Consider the following 24,004-nt stretch of genomic DNA (forward strand, 5'->3'; position numbering starts at 1 on the left):
AATCAAATACCACCAAAAGTTCTATTAGTGAGAAGAAAAGGAGGTAAAATTAATTTGCGTGCTGAGTTGTATGACCGAGCAATAAACCGTTAAAGTTGTGAAGTGCCGAATTGTAAAAAATGGCCAGGTCACTAGGGGGGTCTATACCGCTGGGGCTCAAGTGGTTAAATATGAAATGATGTATGCCAACTCTACTGGCCAAACCAAAAACACTATAAAGAAGTATGTGTGTGTGTGTGTGTGTGTGGGGGGGGGGGGGGTCGGAATGTTGATCCAGAGAGCAGGGGTGTAACTAGAAATCACTGCCCCCCCCTGCAAAACTTTGGATGAGGCTCCCCTCCCTTGTTAATGCATACAGGCGGGCTACAGACCCCAGAGTCAGGGGGCCCCTCTGGGCTTCTCCCTGCTCCGGACCCCTGCGCCTGCATCCCCTGCAGGGGTGGATGCCAGTGGTGATGTAGCAATAGGGGTTGCAGAGGTTGCGACCGCATCGGGGTCCTTGGGCCAGAGGGGCCCTATAGGGCCCTCCCTCAACTGCAGCATTAGCTCTTTATTGGTCCTGTGCTGGTAATAATCACTTCTATAGATACTTTGAATAGTAGTAATCATTAACAAACTGTCCCCCATCCCCTTCTTGCACCTCTGACACTGCAGCTATCCTTGGTGTGTTTTGGTGCGCCATATTAATGGTTATGTATAGAGTGCTTGAAGAGGCCCAATGTAAAACTTTCACTGGGGTCCATAGCTCCTTAAAGAAAACCTGTAATGGAAAAAGTTCCCCTGGGGGGTACTCATCTCAGGTGGGGGAAGCCTCCGGATCCTATCAAGGCTTCCCCCGTCCTCCTGTGTCCCACGGCGGTCTCGCTGAGCCCCTCCGAACAGTGGGTATGTAAATATTTATCTTCCAGGCTCCAGCGCAGTATCGGCTCTCCGCTCGGAGATAGGAGAAAATAGGCGATCGCTGTCGGTCTGCTCTACTGCGCAGGCGCAAGTCTCCAGCGCCTGCGTAGTAGAGCGGACCCGACAGAAATCGGCTATTTCCGCCTATCTCCATGCTGAGAGCCACAGAAGTGCCACCCGCTGGAGCCAGGGAAGGTAAATCTATCAAGCCTTGTCGGGCCAGGATTGCAGGACGCTTCGGGGGAGCCAGCACTGGACGGCCTGCAGCTACAGGGATGGGGGAAGCCTCATTGGGATCCTGAGGCTTCCCCCTCCCAAGGTGACTACCCTCCAGGGGAACTTTTTTTTGTTACAGTGTCTCCTTAACTACGCCACTGGTGGTTGCTATGCCACTGCCACAGAGGTTACAAGAAATTATAAGTTTAACAGGGCACACTATTATGACTTCTCTAAATAACCGCCTGGAGGTCTGGGAAGAGTAGTGAAAGTGGAGGAGAGTAATACTCTACGCATTTATGAAAATTTGTTTGATTTTAGTTTGGTTTTTATATTGTTCTACTTTTCTTTTTTGTAGCACAGCAAGTTTTATGACCATGACCATTGTTTTAACCACTTGGGGACCACAGGGTTAAACCCCCCTAAAGACCAGGTTATTTTTCACAAATTGGGCCACTGCAGCTTTAAGGCCTTGCTGCAGGGCCGTACAATTCAGCACACAAGTGATCCCCCCCCACCCCCTTTCTGCCCACCAACAGAGCTTTCTGTTGGTGGGGTCTGATCGCTCGCAGATGTTTTTTTTGTTTGTTTGTTTGTAAATATTTCTTTGTTTTATTTTTTAATAAATATGCCTATTTTTTTTTGTTTATCCCTCCTTCCCTCCCCCTGCCAGCCAATCACTGTGATCGGCTGTCATAGGCATCAGCCTATGACAGCGGATCACCCCTGAGCCTGCCAGGGGGACAGCCGTATCACGCGGCTGTCCCCAGTGCAGCGCTGCCTTAGATCGCAGCACTGTATGGAGTAAATAGACGGTGGTCTCGCCGTCTAACAGTCTCCTAGCGGCGATCCAAGCGAAGATGCGCGTGCATCGGCGTGCGACCTACTGCAAATCCCCACCCAAGGACTTAACGGTGTTAGGCGGTCCTGGGGCTGCTGCCGTGGCCATGCCCATCGGTGTGGCACGGCCGGCATCAAGTTAATGTCAGCGTCAGCTATGCTCTGCTTTGTTGCAGAGACTTGATGTGTAGACTGATAAAGTGTTATTTTATATAAAAAGTGGCTGAATTTGTAAAGACGTGATCTTGTAATGTGCTGTTTTTCTATCTTTTCCACAATAAAAAGGTTCAAAAACAAACAATGTTCAGCATCAGGTCACTCTTATGCAGTGCATGGAGGGAGAGAGCTCTGCCTGCGCTCAGAGAGGTGTGCTGAATACCTGTCATTCTATCCTCCCCTCTCCTCCCCCTCCTCCTGCGTCTTTCTCCTCTCCTCCTAGTACAGGAAATGCACCTGTTACCTGTGAGATCAGGCAGCTCCGATATGTTACTGAGCCCCTGAGCTGCTCTTCCTGTGACCCCCCCATCTACCCAGGACATGGGCAGCCATGCCAGCCTGGCCAGTGCTCTGCTCCTTCTCCTGCTGTGGCACAGTGAGTAACCTGCACCTCTCTCTATACAGAGATAGATCTAATCCTTATACCGTACATTGCAGTCTGTTGCGCCTTTCTACGTGTTATACTGGGACAAGGAAGGACACAAGTTTACAGACAGCCTGTTACCAGGCAAAAGAAATATGTGTAAGCAGAGCTGTGTACTTTACAATAGGAACTGATACATACATTTCCTAATTCTGGAAAGAAGTATGTTTTTAGGCAAAGCACATTCACCAACATGACACCTCCAGTTATACTCACCATAATGCAGAGCCGGGCCGAGGCATAGGCTGGAGAGGCTCCAGCCTCAGGGCGCAGTGTAGGAGGGGGCGCACAATTCATTCAGCTGTCATTCCTAATTGTGTATGAAGCAGAAATAAATAAGAAAAGGGGATACATGGCAGTGACTGCAAGACAGATAACTAGATATTAAGGTGTTGGGGAGGTTGGGGGCCCTGTGACCCTCTTAGTCTAAGAGCAATCAGTGTGTGACAGCTGGGGTGGGAGGGATGGAGGGGCGCACTTTGGTGTCTCAGCCTTGGGTGCTGGAGGACCTTGTCCCTGCTCTGCCATAATGACACCTCCAGTTATAGTGACACCTCCAGTTATATGCACCCAGAGCCAGGACAAGGTTCTCCAGCGCCCAAGGCTGAGACACCAAAAAGCGCCCCTCCATCCCTCCCACCCCAGCTGTCACACACACTGATTGCTATTAGATTAAAAGGCGTCCCAGGGCACCCCCCCCCCTCCCCCAACACCTTAGGGCCGTTTTCCACTAGCAATCGCAATCACCAATGCCAGCGATTGTGATTTTTCACTAATTTTGTTATGTGATTGCAACTTTTTTATTTGCATTGCATTAGCCCTCTTAAAATCACTCCAGAAAGCGATTGCGATTTGTGATTTGCAAATCGAATCACTATAGTGGAAAATACTTTTCATGATTTCTATGATAAAGTAGCAGCCCTAGCGACGTAAAAATCACTAGCGATTTGCGATTTTGTGATTCAGCTGTGTAGTGGAAAAAGGGCCTAAATCTCTAGTTATCTGGCTTGCAGTCACTGCATTGTAGCCTCTTTTCTTATTTCTCTCTGCTTCAAACACAATGGGGGATGATAGCTGAGTGAGTTGTGCGCCCCCTCCTACACTGCGCCCTGAGGCTGGAGTCTCTCTTGCCTCTGCCTCGGCCCTGTATGCACCACCATTACATCTCCGGTTATACTCAACACAGTGACACCTCCGGTTAGACACACCATGACACCTCTAGTTATACTCACCACTGTTATACGCTCCACTGTGACAGTGACACCTCCGCTTATACACGACACCCCCGTTTTACGTGACAACTCCAGTCATATGCACCACTGTGGCACCTCTGATTATATGTGACACCTCCGGTTATAAACACCATGTGACACCGCCGGTATGCACCATCGTAAAACCTCCAGTTATACACTATATCCTCTGTGAGAATCAGGGCCAAAGTGTAACTGAGTACTGGATGTGTTAAGTAAAAGATGTTCTCCTCTGAAGCACGATTAGCTATAGGTATAGCTGTACCTTTACTTTGTCTCTGGGTCGTCCCGTTCCTCAGATATTCCCACTTGGGCTGAGGAAGGCCTTGTCTGCCTTTGTATCTTGATCCCATACCTATCACTTCTTTCACACATAGGTAAGGACCAATCAGGTGATATTTGACAGAGCTTGTCATTTAGCTCCTCCTCTAAAGCACATGTGGTAATGATCACAGTGTCAGCACGTTCTATATCATGGTCTGTGGGATCGTCAACAGGAGAGAATACAATCTAGGCCTGTATTTACACTACAAAAGCCTATAGGCACACAAGTTCTGGCGCCCTTTACTCCAGCCACAAATCCTGACAGGAATGCCCACCAAACTGCATCGCAAGTGTACTGGCTGTCATCTCTCTTACTTCCCCTGCATGGCATAGTTAGCCAGAGGTGCCTTCCAGTATTAGGTAGCTAGGGGTGCCCCAAGTATAGGTAGCCGGAGAGAGCACCCCAGTATTTGGTATCCAGAGTCAGCTCCCTGGTATAGGTAGCCAGAGGCCCCCCCAGTACTATCTATCCCCCACTATATGAAGCCAGATGCAGCCCCTAGTATTAGGTAGCAACTGCATTGCTTATGTCCTGTGGGTTGCGCTAATTGCGCAACGTGTGATACTCTGCTGCAGTTAGCACTGGTAATAGTGATGACACGAAATTTTGTGTTTTTGTAATTACGACACAAAATTTGCAATTGCGACAGGAAGTTGTAATTTGTAATTATCAGACAATTCATAATTCATACGTTTGTGCGTAATTTCCCCTCATAATTGTATTGTAATGTCATTTAATTTTGTGTTACTCGTAATTTCTTGTTAAACAAGAAAATTACATGAAATTTCAGGTAACATGAAATCGTAATTTTGTGTTTTACTCTAAAATGTGTCCTAAAAAATAATCTTTATTACGAAAATTTTAGTCGTTATGAAAATCACAAAAACGATCGTAATTAGGAAAACGTTTGTAATTACAAAAAACGTGTGTTCGGTTGCATTGTTTTAGAGGAAATAAATATGGCAGCCCCCATATCCCTCTCACTTTAAGTGTCCTTTAACTATCCAAAACTTAAATACATTTTTTTCTTAAAGCGGACCTGAATTCAGAACTTCCTCTCTGCTTTAAAATATACTCAACAGCATAATAACCTTAACCCTGGCTGAAAAAAAAAAGTTTCGCTTACCCGGGGCTTCCCCAAGCCCCCTGCAGGTGTCATGTGCCCTTGCTGCTCCTCGAGTGTCCTCCGGTCCCCGCTGCGCGTTAGTTTCGTTTTTGGATGGCCCACGCGTATTCTTCGTCGTCGTCGTTTTACTTACCTGGGGCTTTCTCCATCCCCTAGAAGTCATTTGGGTCCCTCACCGCAGCTCCGGTCCATTGGCAACCTGTAAAACCGAAGACTCCCAATGGGTTGGCATCTTCTGTGCACAGCTGATACAAATCCATGGCTCCCAACTGTCCCTCTTTGGGAGCTCAGTCCCTCTTTCTCCCTCATTTGTCCCTCTTTCAGGACTCATGTACAGATCTATGTAATATAAGTATTTGTCTATGGAAAAATGTGTTTAATTGACTCTAAACTTAATCCTATACTTTAAATATATATATATTTCTCATTTTCATATGTTAATATAGGACAATTAACCAGGATAGAAAGGACCAGTGTGTCTTAGATTATAAAACATATTTTTCTTATGAAAGCTTTAGAGTATGCGTCACTAGGGGTGTGTCGGGGCATGGATAGGGGTGTGGCAGGGGCGTGGCTTAAGTGTCTTTCTTTCTTATGTCAAAAAGTTAGGCGGTATGACAAATCCTGCAATAAATCTGCAGTGTGTCTACTTCCTGCTTTTATGGAAACAGACATAGGGTTAACATCCTGTGCTTACAAATTAGCTATACTGACGAAGGCAGCCAAGGTTCCTGAGCTGACACAGCTGGGAGATCAAATTACAGTTGAGATTAATCACAGATGAGGGGGGAATTAGACAGGCTAAACTATCTAAATATGTACAGGGTGGATTTCTCTATGTTTCCCTTCTGTGCAAGAGTTCAGGTCCACTTTAAAAGGGCTTTTACAAATGTGCGTCACCCAGGCATTAGCAGTGATATATATTCACTCTCTCTCTGTGGCGTTCTTTTACCTGCCTGTGAGGCTGGAGAGTGTGCTGCTTGTCCTGTTATTAGCTCGCTGTGTTGGTGACTCACAGCCTTGAAAGACTCTAATCTGCCTGACTTCATTAAAGTTTAAGCAGTCATATAATGTCATTTTTCAACAAGAACACTAAAAGACAGCCCAAAGACAGGCAAAGTAAAGCCAAGCAGAAAGATGAGGAGACAGGGAGCAGGCTGTTTTACTTGCAGAAAAGTCAGGCAGCTTTTTAGACACCTTCACCGGGGGCCTTCTGCTTTACACAGGAGAACACATTGCACTTGTCGTTAAAGAGGAACTGTAGTGAAAATAACGTAATGAATAGAATTTCTTAGTTTTTTGTTTACTTTTACCTATTCAAAGATTATTTAGTCAGTGTTTGTCCATTGTAAAATCTTTCCTCTGCCTGATTTACAGTCTAAAATTTAGAACGGGCAACTTCTTTAGAACTGGCAGGTGATGTCTGCGGAATGTCCGTTTACTGAGAGATATTGCTTGCTTGGCAGTTGGAAACAGTAATTATTTCCCACAATACAACAAGGCTCACAGACAATAAATTGTCAGGACCAGGGCCATGACATCACAATGTGGGAGGGGTTCCACCACAATATCAGTCGCTCTATTTAAGAAAAGGTAAAGATTTCTCATGGGAAAGGGGGTATCGGCTACTGATTGGGATAAAGTTTAATCCTTGGTTACAGTTTCTCTATAAGTAGAGCTCGAGTGAAAAAAAAAATGGTGCCAAAACTGCTCTGGTCTCATCCCAGCCTTCCCCACCTCGCTGCCCTCTCAGGAGAATACCAAGAAAAGGGTTTGTAAAACTATGCAGCTGTGCCGACATTTTCATGACACTCATCAGGATCATGTGACCCAGTGGCGTCGCTAAGGAGCTTTGGTCTCCCCACGCATTCTATACATTGCATTTCATATGGCACCACAAATCCTGCCAAGAAGGACTTCCAGAGTATGAGAGGTGTAAGCAAAGGAGGGGTACAGATTATTAATAAGATTACCACTATTCAAAGCATATACAGAAGTGGCCATTACCAGCATAGCACCATTGAAGAGCTAATGTTGCTACTGAGAGACACCTCTAGTCCAAGGGCCCCGGTGCGACCGCAACCTCTACATTCCTTATTGCTGTGTGACCCGCCCTGCTATCTTGCTTTCTCCAGAGGACTGACAGTCTCCCCTTTGGGGTCTGCAATGAGCCTGCTGTCCAAACCATGCCCCCCTCCACCACTCACCCCAATGTGAGGGGGTTAAGTGGCTGCTCAACCACACCCCCTCCTGCATCAAGACTGGGATTGGTGGAGAATGGCAGATGGGACACACCCACTCTTTGTATAAATCACTGCTGCTCAGCTGGAGAAGGGGAGGGGACAAGAAGCAGTGGCGATCATGTGACCACACTGCTTATCAGGAAAATAAGTATTTCTGCATATTTTAATAATTATTTTCTTATCTTTTTGCTGGGGGGAGGGGAAAAGCAAGATGAATGTAAAACTAATTGGACTCCAAATGATTAATATTGTCAGGTTTCTTTTCATTATATTTATTTGTAAGAATCTGTGTACTTATGAGTGTATTAAATTAGCTGAAAAATGCTCCCGGTAAATAATGCAATGATAAGCCAATAGCTCTGCTCCCCTTTATGAGATCCCAACTGTCCCACTTTCAGGGGGACAGTCCCTATTTGGGAACCTTGTTCCTCTGTCCCACTCTCTTCCTTATCTGTCAGATCTATATACAGATCTATGTAAATATGTGTACAGCAAAGTTCCTGCCGTTATCCGGAACTCGTAGCTAACCGGACGTCTCAACTAACTTGGGGGACCCATCCTTTAAATTGATATATTTCCTATTTTTCAAATGTTGATAAGAAGGATTGAACCAGGATAGAAAGGGACAGTGTGGTTTGAATTACAAAACAACATCATTTTTTATGAAATCTTTATGTATGTGGGACTAGGGGTGTGGTGGGGGCGTGGTTAGGGGTGTGGCAAGGGTCTGGCTTAAAGCAAACCTGAACTGAAAATTAAAACTCAAAAAAAACCATATACACATCATACTTACTGTCACAGGAGCCCTCAGTGGCTGACCGCACTTAGCCTTCTAAACGGTGCCAGCGCACAGATCGTGCGAACTCTGGTCGCAGTCAATGCACAGGAACCGTTAAGAATTAGCCGCAGACAACTCAGAAGGGAGCCTGTGAGACACGGGTGATTACAACGTCACCCACTGGTTCAGAGTAAACTGCCACCACCGCGGTTACTATGGGACCGTGGGGCCCACTAACTGACTGACTAATCCTGCGAATAAAACGGTTAAACACACGATATTCTGTCTAGCCAACAACAAACAAACAGTAGCGTATCTTCAGAGACCCGGGATCAGTTCTGTGTGTGCTGATAAGCAGGGTAGCGGAAAGTGAATGACTTGGAGAAAGTCGTTTATTCACGCAATATAAATAATTAATATATACAGACAATTATGAAAATCAACAATTATGAAAACAGTAATAGCCAGTATGAAAAATAAAAGAAGGGAGAAAAATACTTAGTTCTGGAAAGATGTCCTTATTGTGGGAAGAATCATAAAGTCCTTGGTTTCAAAGTCCAGAGTTCAGAGTTCAGACCAGGTGGATGCCAGCATATCCTCAAGCTGGCATCTGATGAGTGCAAGATGGTTCAGTGTGGAGGACCCGCCCGCCTGCTGGCTCTGTGCTTTTGATGAAGCTGGTTTGGGGGTGTGGCAATGCCAGCCCCCTCTGAGCTACCAGCAAATGACAGTTCATTCCCTCTGAGAGATTTTAGAGCTAAACTTATGAATTGCTGTAACTCCTGACCCATACACGTTACATTTAGGGGGGTAACAGCTTCATACTTGGAGGAAAATACAGATTAATATGATACCTGACATGGCTAGTGCATCAGATCAGGGTCCTGAGTAGATTCATACCTGGGTGGTAGGGGCCCCGGGCCCCTCTCGACTGGTATCAAGAGATCCAGCATGACCCTACGGATCCAATGATACCGCTCTCATAACCACCCTATTTATTGTATTCTGTAAATGGGCAAAAGATTATATTGTACATTCATTTCTTCCTGCTAAGGCCGGAGTCAGCCTGACTGGAGTCCAGCTGTGTCTGCTTCTTGTCTATGAAAAGGCCCTGTTGGCTCCTTCAATTAACATCTGAATGTGAAATCTGCTTAGACAACTTTGAGTTTACACCTCTGGCTTGATCAGCAGTCACAGGGCCAGTCTTCCTGCCAGCTGCTTGTCACCTTATACCTGATGGATGGGCCATCAGCACAGCTTGAAGCCAGGGACTCTCTGGGCCCAGGCTTATTAGCATATCAAAAGAGCCATCCTGCAGTTAAGGTGATGCTATTCCTCTGCTAAGAAAGGACTGCAGACCTCCTACACACTCAATCCAGATTCTATCGATTTGAAGCGCAATCGACGCAGAGAATCGAGTGCGATCGCTTTTCTTCACGGGCGGTTCCAGGACGCGCCTGCGTCCCCGCAATCGTCCGTGACAGCCCCCCCCCTTGTCCGTGGCTTAGCCACTCATCCGCAAGATGTGTGGCGGCGCCGCTAACCTGGCTGACGGGTCTCGAGTTGCCGGTACGGCGGGAAAACCTATTGGAGCCTGTGGCTCGGTTCCCCTGGACCGGTCGCGGTCGGCTACCCTCAGGGTTGACCCAACATGGACCGTTCTGGACAGGGCGTTTGCGCCACTGCAGTCGGACGTGGTGTCTGCCGGGACTGCGGACAACGGGCAGTGGGTTGGTTAGGTCAACAGCCAGCCCACGCAGGGTTCCCCTGCTGAGTGGCTGTGGACCTAAGGGAACCCCGCGGGAATCCCTGGACCTTCCCAGCTCCTGACAGACGGCACATGCCCTGCAGTAGTTGGCTACATCCCTGTTCATCCGGGGCCAATAAAACTGTTTCCGAATACCGGCGAGTGTCTTGCGTACACCCGAGTGCCCGGTCAGAGGATTACCATGTGCGGATTTCAGCACATGTCCCCTAAACGCACTCGGGACCACAAGCCACTTGGTATCCGCGTGGGATCTACCTGTAGGGGGCTGTACAGACTCACTGTACAGTCTCCCACCTTCCCAGTACACCTTGAAAGCGGCCCCGTCTGCGAGGGGCTCAGCGGCTTGCTGCCTGAGCACCTCCAGGCTTGGGTCACTTTGTAGTGCGGCTGAGAATATGGCGCTGTCAGTTTCAGCCAACTGGCTCATGTCACACGAGGCCAGCGGCTGAAAGGTCTCATCCCTGCGGTCAGAGGAGGGGGAGGAGGCCGGAACCCCCTCCACCTGTTCTGAGCTCGGGTTCTGAGCAGTGCAGCTGCGCGGTATTGCTAGCACAGGTACACTGTCAGAATGGCACAGACGGACATTACTAAGATCATCATTGCATGCAGTAATGACATTGACAGGTATAGACATTTTTTCATTACAGACAGGTTGTACAGGAGACTCAGGTACAGTTACAGCATCATCACAACAGACAGTCTGTACCTCAAACTCAGGTGCCTTTGAAGCAGGCACTATTGAACCTGGTACCCTTGAACTGGGCACATTCAACCCACCTCCCCCTGGTGCTCCCCCAAGTGTATAAAGTACCTGGTGGTGGGTGGAGAGTCCGTCTCCTTCCGTGAGCGACAAGGCGGTCGTGGCAGGTTCATAGTAGGACACAAGCTTGCCCAAATCAGTCCCTAGCAACACAGGGACTGGGAGATCCTTCATAACCCCAACAACCCTTTCTTGGACCCCTCCCACTCCCCAATCCAGCTTCACTCTGGCGTGGGCTATGTGAAAAAGGGTGCCCTCTACCCCAGTAAGGGCAAGGGATCGGCTGGAGCTGATGCTCTCCTTTGGCACAAGGTGTGAGTGAACTAACGTGATGTCAGCTCCGGTGTCTCGGAATCCGGTGACAACTTTGCCGTTCACTCTAACAAGTTGCTGCTGGTCGGTTCGGTCGCGGATTTCCTGTCCGCGTGCAAACAGGACAAAATCTGATGATCCAGGCTGTGGTTCGCTGGCGGGTTGCCTCTGCTGTGGGTGAGGTGCAGGTGATGCAGATGATCCAGGTGCTGGTGGTGTCTGTCTCCGCTCCGGACAGTCGAATTTCATGTGTCCGGGCTGGCGGCAGTAGTGACAGGTGACCTCTCCAGGCGCTGCAGGCCTGGGTGCAGCAGCTGCGCTGGGTGGCCTCTGTGGCGGACGGCTCACAGGGGCAGGAGGGTCTGCCGAGGTATTGGGCTGACCTCCTCTCCAGCTGGATGGGACAGTTCTGCGGGTATCAGCCACCCGGGTAGTTGCAAAAGTCTCAGCAAGGTCTGCAGCGACAGTGGCTGAAGCCGGCCTGCGTTCTAACACAAACTGTCGTACATCAGCAGGGCAAATGTTCAGAAATTGTTCGAGGACTATCAAGTCCTCCAGGACATCATAAGACCCTTTGGTGAGGCCTAGTGTCCACTGGCGGAGTGTGGTGAGCAAGCTGCTGACCACATCTCGGTACGAATCAGAAGACTTTTTCTGCCAGGCCCTGAACTTTTTCCGATAGGCTTCTGGCGTCAGCTGGTACTTAGTAATGATAGCGTCTTTTATAGCAGCATAATCATTATCCTTCTCCGCAGGCAATTCTGCGAAGGCATCAAGCGCTTTGTAGCGCAGCAAAGGTGTCAGATGTCTGGCCCACTGGTCTTGGGACAGACGATACTGACGGCATGCTTTTTCAAAAGACCGCAAAAACAAGTCAATGTCAGTGTCTTTTTCAATATTAGCAAATTTAAATTTTGCACTTACGAGTGCTGCAGCTCCTTCAGCAGGGAGGCTGGGCGGTGAACTCCGGCTGGCCTGTTGCACTTTTGCCATGTTTAGCTCATGCTGTCGTTGGCGCTCCCGTTCTCGCTCAGCGGCATCCCTCTCCGCGTGGCGTTCTGCAGCAGCAGCAGCAGCAGCTTGCCGCTCCCGTTCCTCCTGCATTTGGCGCTCTGTCCGCGCTTCTGCAGATTGGCGCTCCTCACGCATGTACTGCAGGTACTTGTCCAGGTCAGTCTCCATCAGCTTTTGTAATGCCTGCTGCATTACCAGGTCAGCACCCATGGACAGTCCAGTACTGGCCAGTTCCAGGCGAGTACTGTCAGAAACTCTGGAATTGGGGTCCACACTGACATTCTCCGGCGTAACTGTTGATGCAGGGCCCTCAGGATGCACAACCTCTGTACGGTCAGGAGTCTCAGTCTCTGGTTCCCCTCGATTGTCAGATGGGCTGGTATCCACCTCAGCGGACACTCCCGGCTCCCGCAGTTGCTGGGTATCCCATCTGGACAAGTCGGCTATCAGGTCCCGTTTTGTCTTGCGGAGGATGCCAATGCCCCTCTCTTCGCAAAGATTTTCCAGGTCTGCTAGGCACATGTTCTGGTAGTTCCCGGACATTTCCATGCCAAATAAAATAAAACTTTTGGGGAGGGGTACTGGCTACACAGTCTCTCTGTATATATAAAAAATATATTGCCTTCCAGCTACACCAACGAATTAGTTCGTTTCTCGATAGCGCTAGCGCTATCGCAGATACTTTCAGCACAACACAGGTCCAACCGCTGCCTAACACTGTCACAGGAGCCCTCAGTGGCTGACCGCACTTAGCCTTCTAAACGGTGCCAGCGCACAGATCGTGCGAACTCTGGTCGCAGTCAATGCGCAGGAACCGTTAAGAATTAGCCGCAGACAACTCAGAAGGGAGCCTGTGAGACACGGGTGATTACAACGTCACCCACTGGTTCAGAGTAAACTGCCACCACCGCGGTTACTATGGGACCGTGGGGCCCACTAACTGACTGACTAATCCTGCGAATAAAACGGTTAAACACACGATATTCTGTCTAGCCAACAACAAACAAACAGTAGCGTATCTTCAGAGACCCGGGATCAGTTCTGTGTGTGCTGATAAGCAGGGTAGCGGAAAGTGAATGACTTGGAGAAAGTCGTTTATTCACGCAATATAAATAATTAATATATACAGACAATTATGAAAATCAACAATTATGAAAACAGTAATAGCCAGTATGAAAAATAAAAGAAGGGAGAAAAATACTTAGTTCTGGAAAGATGTCCTTATTGTGGGAAGAATCATAAAGTCCTTGGTTTCAAAGTCCAGAGTTCAGAGTTCAGACCAGGTGGATGCCAGCATATCCTCAAGCTGGCATCTGATGAGTGCAAGATGGTTCAGTGTGGAGGACCCGCCCGCCTGCTGGCTCTGTGCTTTTGATGAAGCTGGTTTGGGGGTGTGGCAATGCCAGCCCCCTCTGAGCTACCAGCAAATGACAGTTCATTCCCTCTGAGAGATTTTAGAGCTAAACTTATGAATTGCTGTAACTCCTGACCCATACACGTTACATTTAGGGGGGTAACAGCTTCATACTTGGAGGAAAATACAGATTAATATGATACCTGACATGGCTAGTGCATCAGATCAGGGTCCTGAGTAGATTCATACCTGGGTGGTAGGGGCCCCGGGCCCCTCTCGACTGGTATCAAGAGATCCAGCATGACCCTACGGATCCAATGATACCGCTCTCATAACCACCCTATTTATTGTATTCTGTAAATGGGCAAAAGATTATATTGTACATTCATTTCTTCCTGCTAAGGCCGGAGTCAGCCTGACTGGAGTCCAGCTGTGTCTGCTTCTTGTCTATGAAAAGGCCCTGTTGGCTCCTTCAATTAACATCTGAATGTGAAATCTGCTTAGACAACTTTGAGTTTACACCTCTGGCTTGATCAGCAGTCACAGGGCCAGTCTTCCTGCCAGCTGCTTGTCACCTTATACCTGATGGATGGGCCATCAGCACAGCTTGAAGCCAGGGACTCTCTGGGCCCAGGCTCATTAGCATATCAAAAGAGCCATCCTGCAGTTAAGGTGATGCTATTCCTCTGCTAAGAAAGGACTGCAGACCTCCTACACACTCAATCCAGATTCTATCGATTTGAAGCGCAATCGACGCAGAGAATCGAGTGCGATCGCTTTTCTTCACGGGCGGTTCCAGGACGCGCCTGCGTCCCCGCAATCGTCCGTGACACTTACCTCCCGTGTAGTCTGCTCATCAATCTCTTTCTCCTCTCCTGCGTCCTGTTTGTCCACTGTGATCAGTGGAATTCCCTGTCCTTCATTTTGAAAATGGCCATTGCCGCATAACAGCTTCCTGGTCAGCAATCTGTTAAACTGTAATATCGCTCACTTGAGCCATAGGGAAAACATTGGCATTACCTTGCTCATCAGTTGTCCTTTCAGTTATAACTGACAGCAACTAATATATAACTGACAGCAACTGATATATTTCAGTTCTGACAAAATATTGTGAGAACTTAAAGGGATAATTGTAAGAAGAAAATTGTGAGCTTCTGAGAGGAACTGACAGCAAGGTAAGCATGTAATATTCATTTGCAGGTACATCATGTGTTTATTTTAAATAATTTTTACCTGGTTCAGGTTTACTTTAAGTGTCCCTCTTAATCATCTCAAAAAGTTAGTAGGTATGGGTTCTACTAACAGCAAAGTCAGAACGGTAGGAGGATAAAAGGGCACTGGTGGCTAGTGGACTAAAAAGGGCGCCGCCATAGACTTGAATGCAATTATTAATACGGCGAAAAAAGCCGAAAAAAGGGCGCCTGATAAATATCATTAGAACATTAAAACATTAAAGTTTTTGAAGTATGTTATCGTTTTAGAAGTTTGCAAAGTTATAGTTTTTTGTCATATTATTTCGTTTGTATGTACAGATTTTACGTTATTAAAGATATTATTGTTTCTATGTGTAAAAGGATGTTTCTGCAGAGGGAGTGGTTAGGGTTAGGCATCACCCAGGGGGGCGGTTAGGGTTAGGCACCACCGAGGGGGGGGGGGTTAGGGTTAGGCATCACCAGGGGGACTGGTTAGGATTAGGCACCACCCAGGGGGCGGTTAGGGTTAGGCATCACCGAGGGGGGGGGGGGTGGTTAGGGTTAGCCACCACCAGGGGAGTGTTCTGTGTGAGGGTAGGGTTGGGTTAAGCTGTATTGTTGAATTGCGTAACGATTTTAACGTTAAAGGAGAACTGTAGTGAGAGGTATATGGAGGCTGCCATATTTATTTCCTTTTAAGCAATACCAGTTGCCTGGCTATTCAGCTGATCCTCTGCCTCTAATACTTTCAGCCATAGGCCCTGAACAAGCATGCAGCAGATCAGGTGTTTCTGACAAATTTAGACAGATATGACAAGATTAGCTGCATGCTTGTTTCTGGTGTGATTCAGACACTTCTTTAGGCAAATAGACCACCAGGGCTGCCAGGCAACTGGTATTGCTTAAAAGGAAATAAATATGGCAGCCTCCATATCCCTCTCACTACAGTTCTCCTTTAATATATTTTCGTTATCAACTCCCATCTGTTTTAAAACTGTATTTTTTGTTAGTCAATTTCGTTAACGATTTTTATCATTATTGAGATTTCGTTATCGAGCCGGGCCCATTATTCCTGGCGCCCTTTTTTCATGCATGCATATGAACTGTTCCTGTTCTGTCTATAGGTCTGTTTTTAAAATACACAGTAAGACATTATTTTATCAGAGTAAAGACTGAGCTCACTAAAATGCTTGTTTTGGCTGGGTCACTTTAAGAAGCAGGCGCTGCCATCCATCCATCATTGAAAAAGTAACAGGAGGTGGTTTGACAGCCTCTAAACATGTGACATTCTTGTTTCCTAGGCCGGGCTGGCTAGCTGAACCTGTTGTTGTGTTTCCGGATTCAGTAGATATTCAGGTTTAATGATCAAATGACCACGCTAGCGAAAAAATTAAGCAGTTAAAATCTGACAGAACCGGCAGGTTTTGGACTAGTCCATCTCCTCATGGGGGATGCTCAGGGTTTTCTTTGTTTTCAGAACCATTCCTTGAATGCCAGTTTAACTGCCAAAATAGAAACATACCAGCCAGCCTCCCCACTCTCTTGCATTCTTATTTCGACAGTTAGATTTAGCAACTGCCATTCAGGAAAGGCTTCTGAAATCAAGAAAAGCCTGAGAATCCCCCATGAGGAGATGGACTAGTCCAAAACTTGTCGGTTCTGTCAGATTTTAAAGGACCATTGTCGCGAAAATCTTAAAATGTAAAATATATGCAAACACGTACAAATAAGTTTGTTTCTTCCACAGTAAAATGAGCCATAAATTACTTTTCTCCTATGTTGCTGTCACTTACAGTAGGTAGTAGAAATCTGACAGAACAGGTTTTGGATTAGCCCATCTCCTCATGGGAGGTTCTCATGGTTTTCTTTATTTTTAAAAGCATTTTTGTGAATAGCAGTTGCTACGTCCAACTTCCAAAAAAAGTGTACAGGGAGGCTGGCCAGCATCTTTGTATAAATCTTTTTCAGGGAGTGTCTTTATAATGAATAAAGGCCATGCTGAGAATCCCCTATGGAGAGATGGACTAGCCCAAAACCTGTCACTTCTGTCAGATTTCTACTACCTACTGTAAGTGACAGGAACATAGGAGAAAAGTAATGTATGGCTCATTTTACTCTGGAAGACACGTACTTCTGTATATGTTTACATGTATTTTAAATTTTAAGATTTTTGCAACAGTGGTCCTTTAACGGCTTACTTTTTTCGTTGGAGTGGTCCTTTAACAAAGAGGAAAGATAGAACTGTGCTCACAGCAATGTTCTGTGGCTACCAGACTTCGCTTCATTTGCTTCAGTCAGGCCCGGTGCACACCCAAAACTGCTAGCAGATCCGCAAAATGCTAGCAGATTTTGAAACGCTTTTTCTTCTTTTTCTGCAGCATTTCAGCTAGCGTTTTGCAGTTTTGTGTAGCGGTTTTGGTGTAGTAGATTTCATGTATTGTTACAGTAAAGCTGTTACTGAACAGCTACTGTAACAAAAACGCCTGCAAAACCGCTCTGAACTGGCGTTTTTCAGAGCGGTTTGCGTTTTTCCTATACTTTACATTGGAGGCAGAAACGCATCCGCAATCCAAAAAATGCCTCACCCCGGGAGGATTCGTTTCTGCAAAACGCCTCCCGCTCTGGTGTGCACCAGCCCATTGAGATACATTGACCAAGCGTATCCGCAGCCGCAAGCGGATCTGAAAACGCTGAAAAAGCCGCTCGGTGTGCACCAGTCCTAACTGCAGACTTGGGGCTTGATTCACAAAGCAGTGCTAACTGTAAGCACGCTTGTGAAAAGCCCATTATCACGCCTAAAAATCCTTTCCGCACGCTAATTAGCGCTCGCGCGCCAAGTACTGCACGCAAAGGCTGATGCGCGCGAAACGTCGCATCCGGTGCAACAGTACACCCGATGCACCTATAACAGCGCATTGGATGCACCCTAAACGACGCATGGGTGCGACGTTAAGGGTGCACCTAATTCGCCGTTATAGGCAAATCGGGTGCGCCGTTTTCTTTGCACCCGATGCAACTTTTTGCGCTCACCAACAAAGTTTTGCAGGGGGTACTTTGCGCAAGATCTGATTCAGCTTGGTGCGGCACCGGTTAGTGAATCAGGCCCTTGGGATGCTCAATCAGAAATGAAATTTCCGCATTTTTTAACTCGGAAAACGGAATTCGTATTTCTGTGGAAATACTGCATCTTGGTAGTTTTAGCCCAATTACAGAACTTGGAAGTGCTAGACCAATCAGAATGCAAATCTAACTCTGAAGTATTTGGCCAATCAGAGAATGCAAAAAATGAAAGAGACTCCTCCGAAATCAGCAATCTGAGGCAAATTATTACTGTTATTTTCAGAATGACACAATTGTTCCTTGTGCCATAAAACCCATAGCTCCCAACTTTTTGAGATAAAAAAGAGGGACACTATATGACACACCCTTTCCACACCTCTAACTACACCCCCACCACATCCCTTGCCATGCATAGCTCAAGGAGTCAGAAGCAAAGATGTCGTTTTATCATTTAAACCACACCGGTGCTTTCTATCATCATTATTTTTTTCTTTTTTTTTCTTTTAACATTTTAAAATTAAAAATAATTGAATTGATGGGAATAAAGTCAGTTAAACACATTTTACCGTAGAAAAATACATACCTTATACACTCGCGTATAAGTCTAATTTTTCAACACAAAACATGTGTTACAAAGTTGCCCCCTCGGCTTATATGTGAGTCAGTGGAGCAGAACAGATGGCGGAGGAGGTTATGTTACTGGCAGAGGAGTGTAAGGATCGTGCACTAGTGATCCTGCTCTCGCCACCTGTAGAGTTGAGCCGAAATTTTCGTAATTTCGCATTACTATAATTACGCATGCGAAATTTGCGATTACGATGCGAAATTAGCGTAGCGTAATTGCCATTAAAATCGTAATTGAAAATACCGTAAGCGTAATTTTCAACGCGTAATTTCGCGTTTCGTTCATGCCGTAATTTCGCATTAAACGATACCGTAATTTCGCGTTAAACCGTAACGCTCCATATAATATAAAAAAGCCGCCGACTTTAAGGGTTAATAGCAAAGCCCCCTTAAATGCTAAAAGCCTCAAATTTGGAGAATATATTAAGGAGATCAGGAGGAATAAGAGGAAATTTTTTGTTTTTCAAAAAGACCTTATAGTTTTTGAGAAAATCGATGTTAAAGTTTCAAAGTAAAAATGTATACATTTAAAAACCCGCCGACTTTAACGGTTAATAGCAAAGCCTGCTTAAAGTTTCGGAACACCAAATTCCTAGGGTATATTAAGGGGATCAGTGGGAATAAGAGGAAATTTTTTTTTTTCAAAAAGACCTTATAGTTTTTGAGAAAATCGATTTTTAAGTTTCAAGGGCAAAAATGTCTTTTAAATGCGGAAAATGTCAGTTTTTTTTGCACAGATAACAATAGTGTATTATTTTCATAGATTCCCCCAAGTGGGAAGAGTTTTACTTACTTCGTTCTGAGTGTGGGAAATATAAAAAAAAAACGACGTGGGGTCCCCCCTCCCAGACCCCTTTAACCCCTTGTCCCCCATGCAGGCTGGGATAGCCAGAATGCGGAGCACCGGCCGCGTGGGGCTCCGCACCCTGACTATACCAGCCCGCATGGTCCATGGATTGGGGGGTCTCGGAAGGGGAGGGGCAACCAAGCTTTCCCCTCCCCCTCCGAGCCCTTGTCCAATCCAAGGACAAGGGGCTCTTCTCCACCTCCGATTGGCGGTGGAGGTGGAGGCCGCGATTTCCTGGGGGGGGGGGGTCATGGTGGAATCTGGGAGTCCCCTTTAAAAAGGGGTCCCCCAGATGCCCACCCCCCCTCCCAGGAGAAATGAGTATAGAGGTACTTGTACCCCTTACCCATTTTCTTTAAGAGTTAAAAGTAAATAAACACACAAACACTTAGAAAAAGTATTTTAATTGAACAAAAAACATAACCACGAAAAAAGTCCTTTAATATTCTTAATTAACCATTAATACTTACCTGTCCCTTTAAATAAATGATCCCTCGCAATAGCCTCGGAAATGTTCTATCAGTTACAATGTAACAAAGTTATTACAATGTAACAACTTTGTTACATTGTAACTACGCCGCACCCGACGTCACTTGCCGCTCACCCGCCGCATACGTGTCCGTGCTGCACGGACCCGACAGAGCTCTGAGCTATATAGCTCAGAGCTCTCTAAGCATCTTTGTATTTGGGCTCCAAGGAGCCCCATTGGTCCTTAGCAGACCAATGGGGTTCCTTCTGATTTGAAGGAACCCCATTGGTCTGCTAAGGACCAATGGGGCTCCTTGGAGCCCAAATACAAAGATGCTTAGAGAGCTCTGAGCTATATAGCTCAGAGCTCTGTCGGGTCCGGACTCCGTGCAGGACGCTAAGTTCCGCCGGCTCCGCTGCCCTCCCCGCCTCTCCCACATGTCACCCACATGTCACCCACATGTCACCCACATGTGGGTGACATGTGGGTGACAGATGTGGGCGGGGTGGACAGCGGGGGCCAGCGGGGACTTAGCGTCCTGCACGGACGCGTATGCGGCGGCTGAGCGGCGAGTGACGTCGGGTGCGGCGTAGTTACAATGTAACAAAGTTGTTACATTGTAATAACTTTGTTACATTGTAACTGATAGAACATTTCCGAGGATATTGCGAGGGATCATTTATTTAAAGGGACAGGTAAGTATTATTGGTTAATTAAGAATATTAAAGGACTTTTTTCGTGGTTATGTTTTTTGTTCAATTAAAATACTTTTTCTAAGTGTTTGTGTGTTTATTTACTTTTAACTCTTAAAGGAAATGGGTAAGGGGTACAAGTACCTCTATACTCATTTCTCCTGGGAGGGGGGGTGGGCATCTGGGGGACCCCTTTTTAAAGGGGACTCCCAGATTCCACCATGAACCCCCCCAGGAAATCACGGCCTCCACCTCCACCGCCCATCGGAGGTGGAGAAGAGCCCCTTGTCCTTGGATTGGACAAGGGCTCGGAGGGGGAGGGGAAAGCTTGGATGCCCCTCCCCTTCCGAGACCCCTCAATCCATGGACCATGCGGGCTGGTATAGTCAGGGTGCGGAGCCCCACGCGGCCGGTGCTCCGCATTCTGGCTATCCCAGCCTGCATGGGGGACAAGGGGTTAAAGAGGACTGGGAGGGGGGACCCCACGTCGTTTTTTTTTTATATTTCCCACACTCAGAACGAAGTAAGTAAAACTCTTCCCACTTGGGGGAATCTATGAAAATAATACACTATTGTTACCTGTGCAAAAAAAACTGACATTTTCCGCATTTAAAAGACATTTTTGCCCTTGAAACTTAAAAATCGATTTTCTCAAAAACTATAAGGTCTTTTTGAAAAAAAAATTTTTTCCTCTTATTCCCACTGATCCCCTTAATATACCCTTGGAATTTGGTGTTCCTAAACTTTAAGCAGGCTTTGCTATTAACCGTTAAAGTCGGCGGGTTTTTAACTGTATACATTTTTACTTTGAAACTTTAACATCGATTTTCTCAAAAACTATAAGGTCTTTTTGAAAAAAAAATAATGTTCCTCTTATTCCTCCTGATCTCCTTAACCACTTGCCGACCGCGCACTCATAACGCGCGTCGGCAAAGTGGCAGCTGCAGGACCAGCGACGCAGTATTGCGTTGCCAGCTGCAGGCTGATTAATCAGGAAGCAGCCGCTCGTGCGAGCGGCTGCTTCCTGTCAATTCACGGCAGGGGGCTCCGTGAATAGCCTGCGGGCCACCGATGGCGGCTCGCAGGCTAAATGTAAACACAAGCGGAAATAATCCGCTTTGTTTACATTTGTACGGCGCTGCTGCGCAGCAGCGCCGTAAGGCAGATCGGCGATCCCCGGCCAATCAGCGGCCGGGGATCGCCGCCATGTGACAGGGGACGTCCCGTCACTGGCTGCACAGGACGGATAGAGTCCTGTGCAGCCGGATCTCCAGGGGGGGCCAGGTAGGAGAGGGAGGGGGAGGATTTCGCCGCGGAGGGGGGCTTTGAGGTGCCCCCCCCCCCGCAACACCCGGCAGGCAGGAGCGATCAGACCCCCCCAGCACATCATCCCCCTAGTGGGGAAAAAAGGGGGGCGATCTGGTCGCTCTGCCTGCACGCTGATCTGTGCTGGGGGCTGCAGAGCCCACCCAGCACAGATCAGCTACAACAGCGCTGGTCCTTAAGGGGGGGGGGTAAAGGGTGGGTCCTCAAGTGGTTAATATATTCTCCAAATTTGAGGCTCTTAGCATTTAAGGGGGCTTTGCTATTAACCCTTAAAGTCGGCGGCTACCTAACATTGATCCATGCGTCAACTTTTCCACTTGGGAGCATGGCCATACGCATTAATTTCGTAATACCTACTGTAATGCGAAAATTATGCGAAAAATTACACTTACGCGAAATTTCGCGAAATCCTTCTTCATTACGATTATGTACTTACGACCATAATCGTAATTACACTAATTACGCGAAATTTCGCGAAATCGTAATTAGGTCATTACACTCATCTCTAGCCACCTGGCTCCCTGATGTTTCAGTGCCCCCCTATCCCCTGCAACATGGTGTGCAGAGTGCACTGCTCAACACTACCTGTGTCCCCTGGCTTGTGGAGTGGAGTGTGCAAGCAATGTGTCAGTTGTACAATGATTGGGGACTCTTTCTGTGTGGTAATCGCTGTGTCTCATATCTATGACGCCATCTAGTGGTGTCTTTAGACAAAGCTGTATCATCTTTGAGGCACATCTTGCTATGGGGAGGGGGGCTGACTTGTACTGGGGGCACATCTGGCTACTGTGGAGGGAGCTATACTGGGGAGGGAGCTTATATGCGAGTCAATAGCTTTTTCCTGAGAGAAAAGAGGGTACCTCGGCTTATACACAGATCGCCTTATATGCGAGTATATACGGTATATTAACACAGATCTATACATCAGTCTTGAAAGAGGGACAAATAAGAAAGAAAGAGGGACAGAGGGAATTGGTTCCATATATTCCATAATAACTCACATGGTTCCAGCATCCGTTGTCATGGAGCCGGCATCACTCTCAATAGGCTGCCTGGAGCCAGATCTTGTAATTGCCACTGTCATCGTTCACCCCAATGCCGTGCCCTCATCTTGACTCTCCTATGGGCTGCCAGCCACGCAAACAGCAGAGGGGGCATTTTTAATGGTAAACGTGTACTGTATGTGTACTGTAGTGTGTGTGTACATACTGGTGTGCTGTGAAAGAAACCATGTGGTGGGTCAGGTAGTAAGGTTGTCTATTGTTCATTCTTACCACCTGAGCAGCACTGCTGTCATTTATGAGGGTATTGAGAGGTGATGTGTTGCCTTTACTTCTGCTGTACAATGAAGCCTATAGATGTAGGTATAGGCTGTGCATCATTTGAAGCTCTATTGGACAGGGGTCATTGCTTACACCTAGCATGATGCTAGAGCAGAGGCGTATCTACAGGGGTGCAGGTATGGAATGTGCCATGGGCACCTCTTACGGGGGGGCGCTGCTCTATAGCATCCTTGGTGTTCTCCATACAGATGACAGTTTTTATCTGGGGGACATTCTGCTGCCTGGTTACTTGAGGGATACAGATAGGATATTGCAATACTGCATTCTTACAGGCAGCCTCGGGCCGCCCATGAGGCGGGGTGAGGCAGGTTCCTCAGGCGGCAGAAATGGGGGGGCCCACCTGGACGTGGGTCAGGGGCAGCCGAGCTGGAGGGGGTAGCAGCCAGGAAGGGGGGGTATGGGGCACAGCGGTGGGGAGGGGGGTCAGACCCTCCCTCCCTTCCCTTGGTCCCCGTTGTTTGCCTGTACAGTGGACGGAATTGCAGGAAGTGCCGAGCGGTGGTACACATCTCTTTGAACGCAGAAGACATGAGTAATTACTTCCCCGGACCCCGCCCGCTGCTAACACACAAGATGCGCACATAGCTGGAGGGAGAGAGCGGACGGGGGGACCCAGGTGAGGGAGTCCCCACCGTTGTGCCCAAATTCCCCCTTCCTGACTGTGGCCCACTCCAGGCTACCGTTACTGGGGGCAATTATATTACGTACCGGGAGGGGGGAGTAATCCTTACAAGTTTGCCACAGGCAGCAAAAAGTCTAGAACTGGCCCTGCTTACAGGCCATGCTTCACTTTCAATTCAGCTTGCACACAACCCGTTAAACCAAGCTTACATGTTAAGAAATTTGGAGGATGGCATAGCCCGCCCCCCACACACGTTTGCCATGAGCGCAGTGTTGCTAGATACACCTTTGGGCTACAAGGCA

At 47.4% G+C, this 24,004-nt stretch overlaps 1 protein-coding gene across 1 annotated transcript in view; it reads left to right on the top strand.

Moving 5' to 3' along the window:
- Positions 1 to 2,424: 2,424 nt before the first annotated feature.
- The window catches only part of LOC137521796 (carcinoembryonic antigen-related cell adhesion molecule 1-like), a 118,954-nt gene continuing 97,374 nt past the window's right edge, over positions 2,425 to 24,004 (top strand). Inside the window, exon 1 of the mRNA XM_068241535.1 lies at positions 2,425 to 2,548. Within this exon, the coding sequence (XP_068097636.1) occupies positions 2,494 to 2,548 (55 nt within the window). The 5' untranslated portion in view covers positions 2,425 to 2,493. The remainder of the gene's footprint in view (positions 2,549 to 24,004) is intronic.

Source organism: Hyperolius riggenbachi, chromosome 6 (genome assembly GCF_040937935.1).
Source record: "Hyperolius riggenbachi isolate aHypRig1 chromosome 6, aHypRig1.pri, whole genome shotgun sequence".
In the NCBI taxonomy this organism is placed as follows: domain Eukaryota; kingdom Metazoa; phylum Chordata; class Amphibia; order Anura; family Hyperoliidae; genus Hyperolius; species Hyperolius riggenbachi.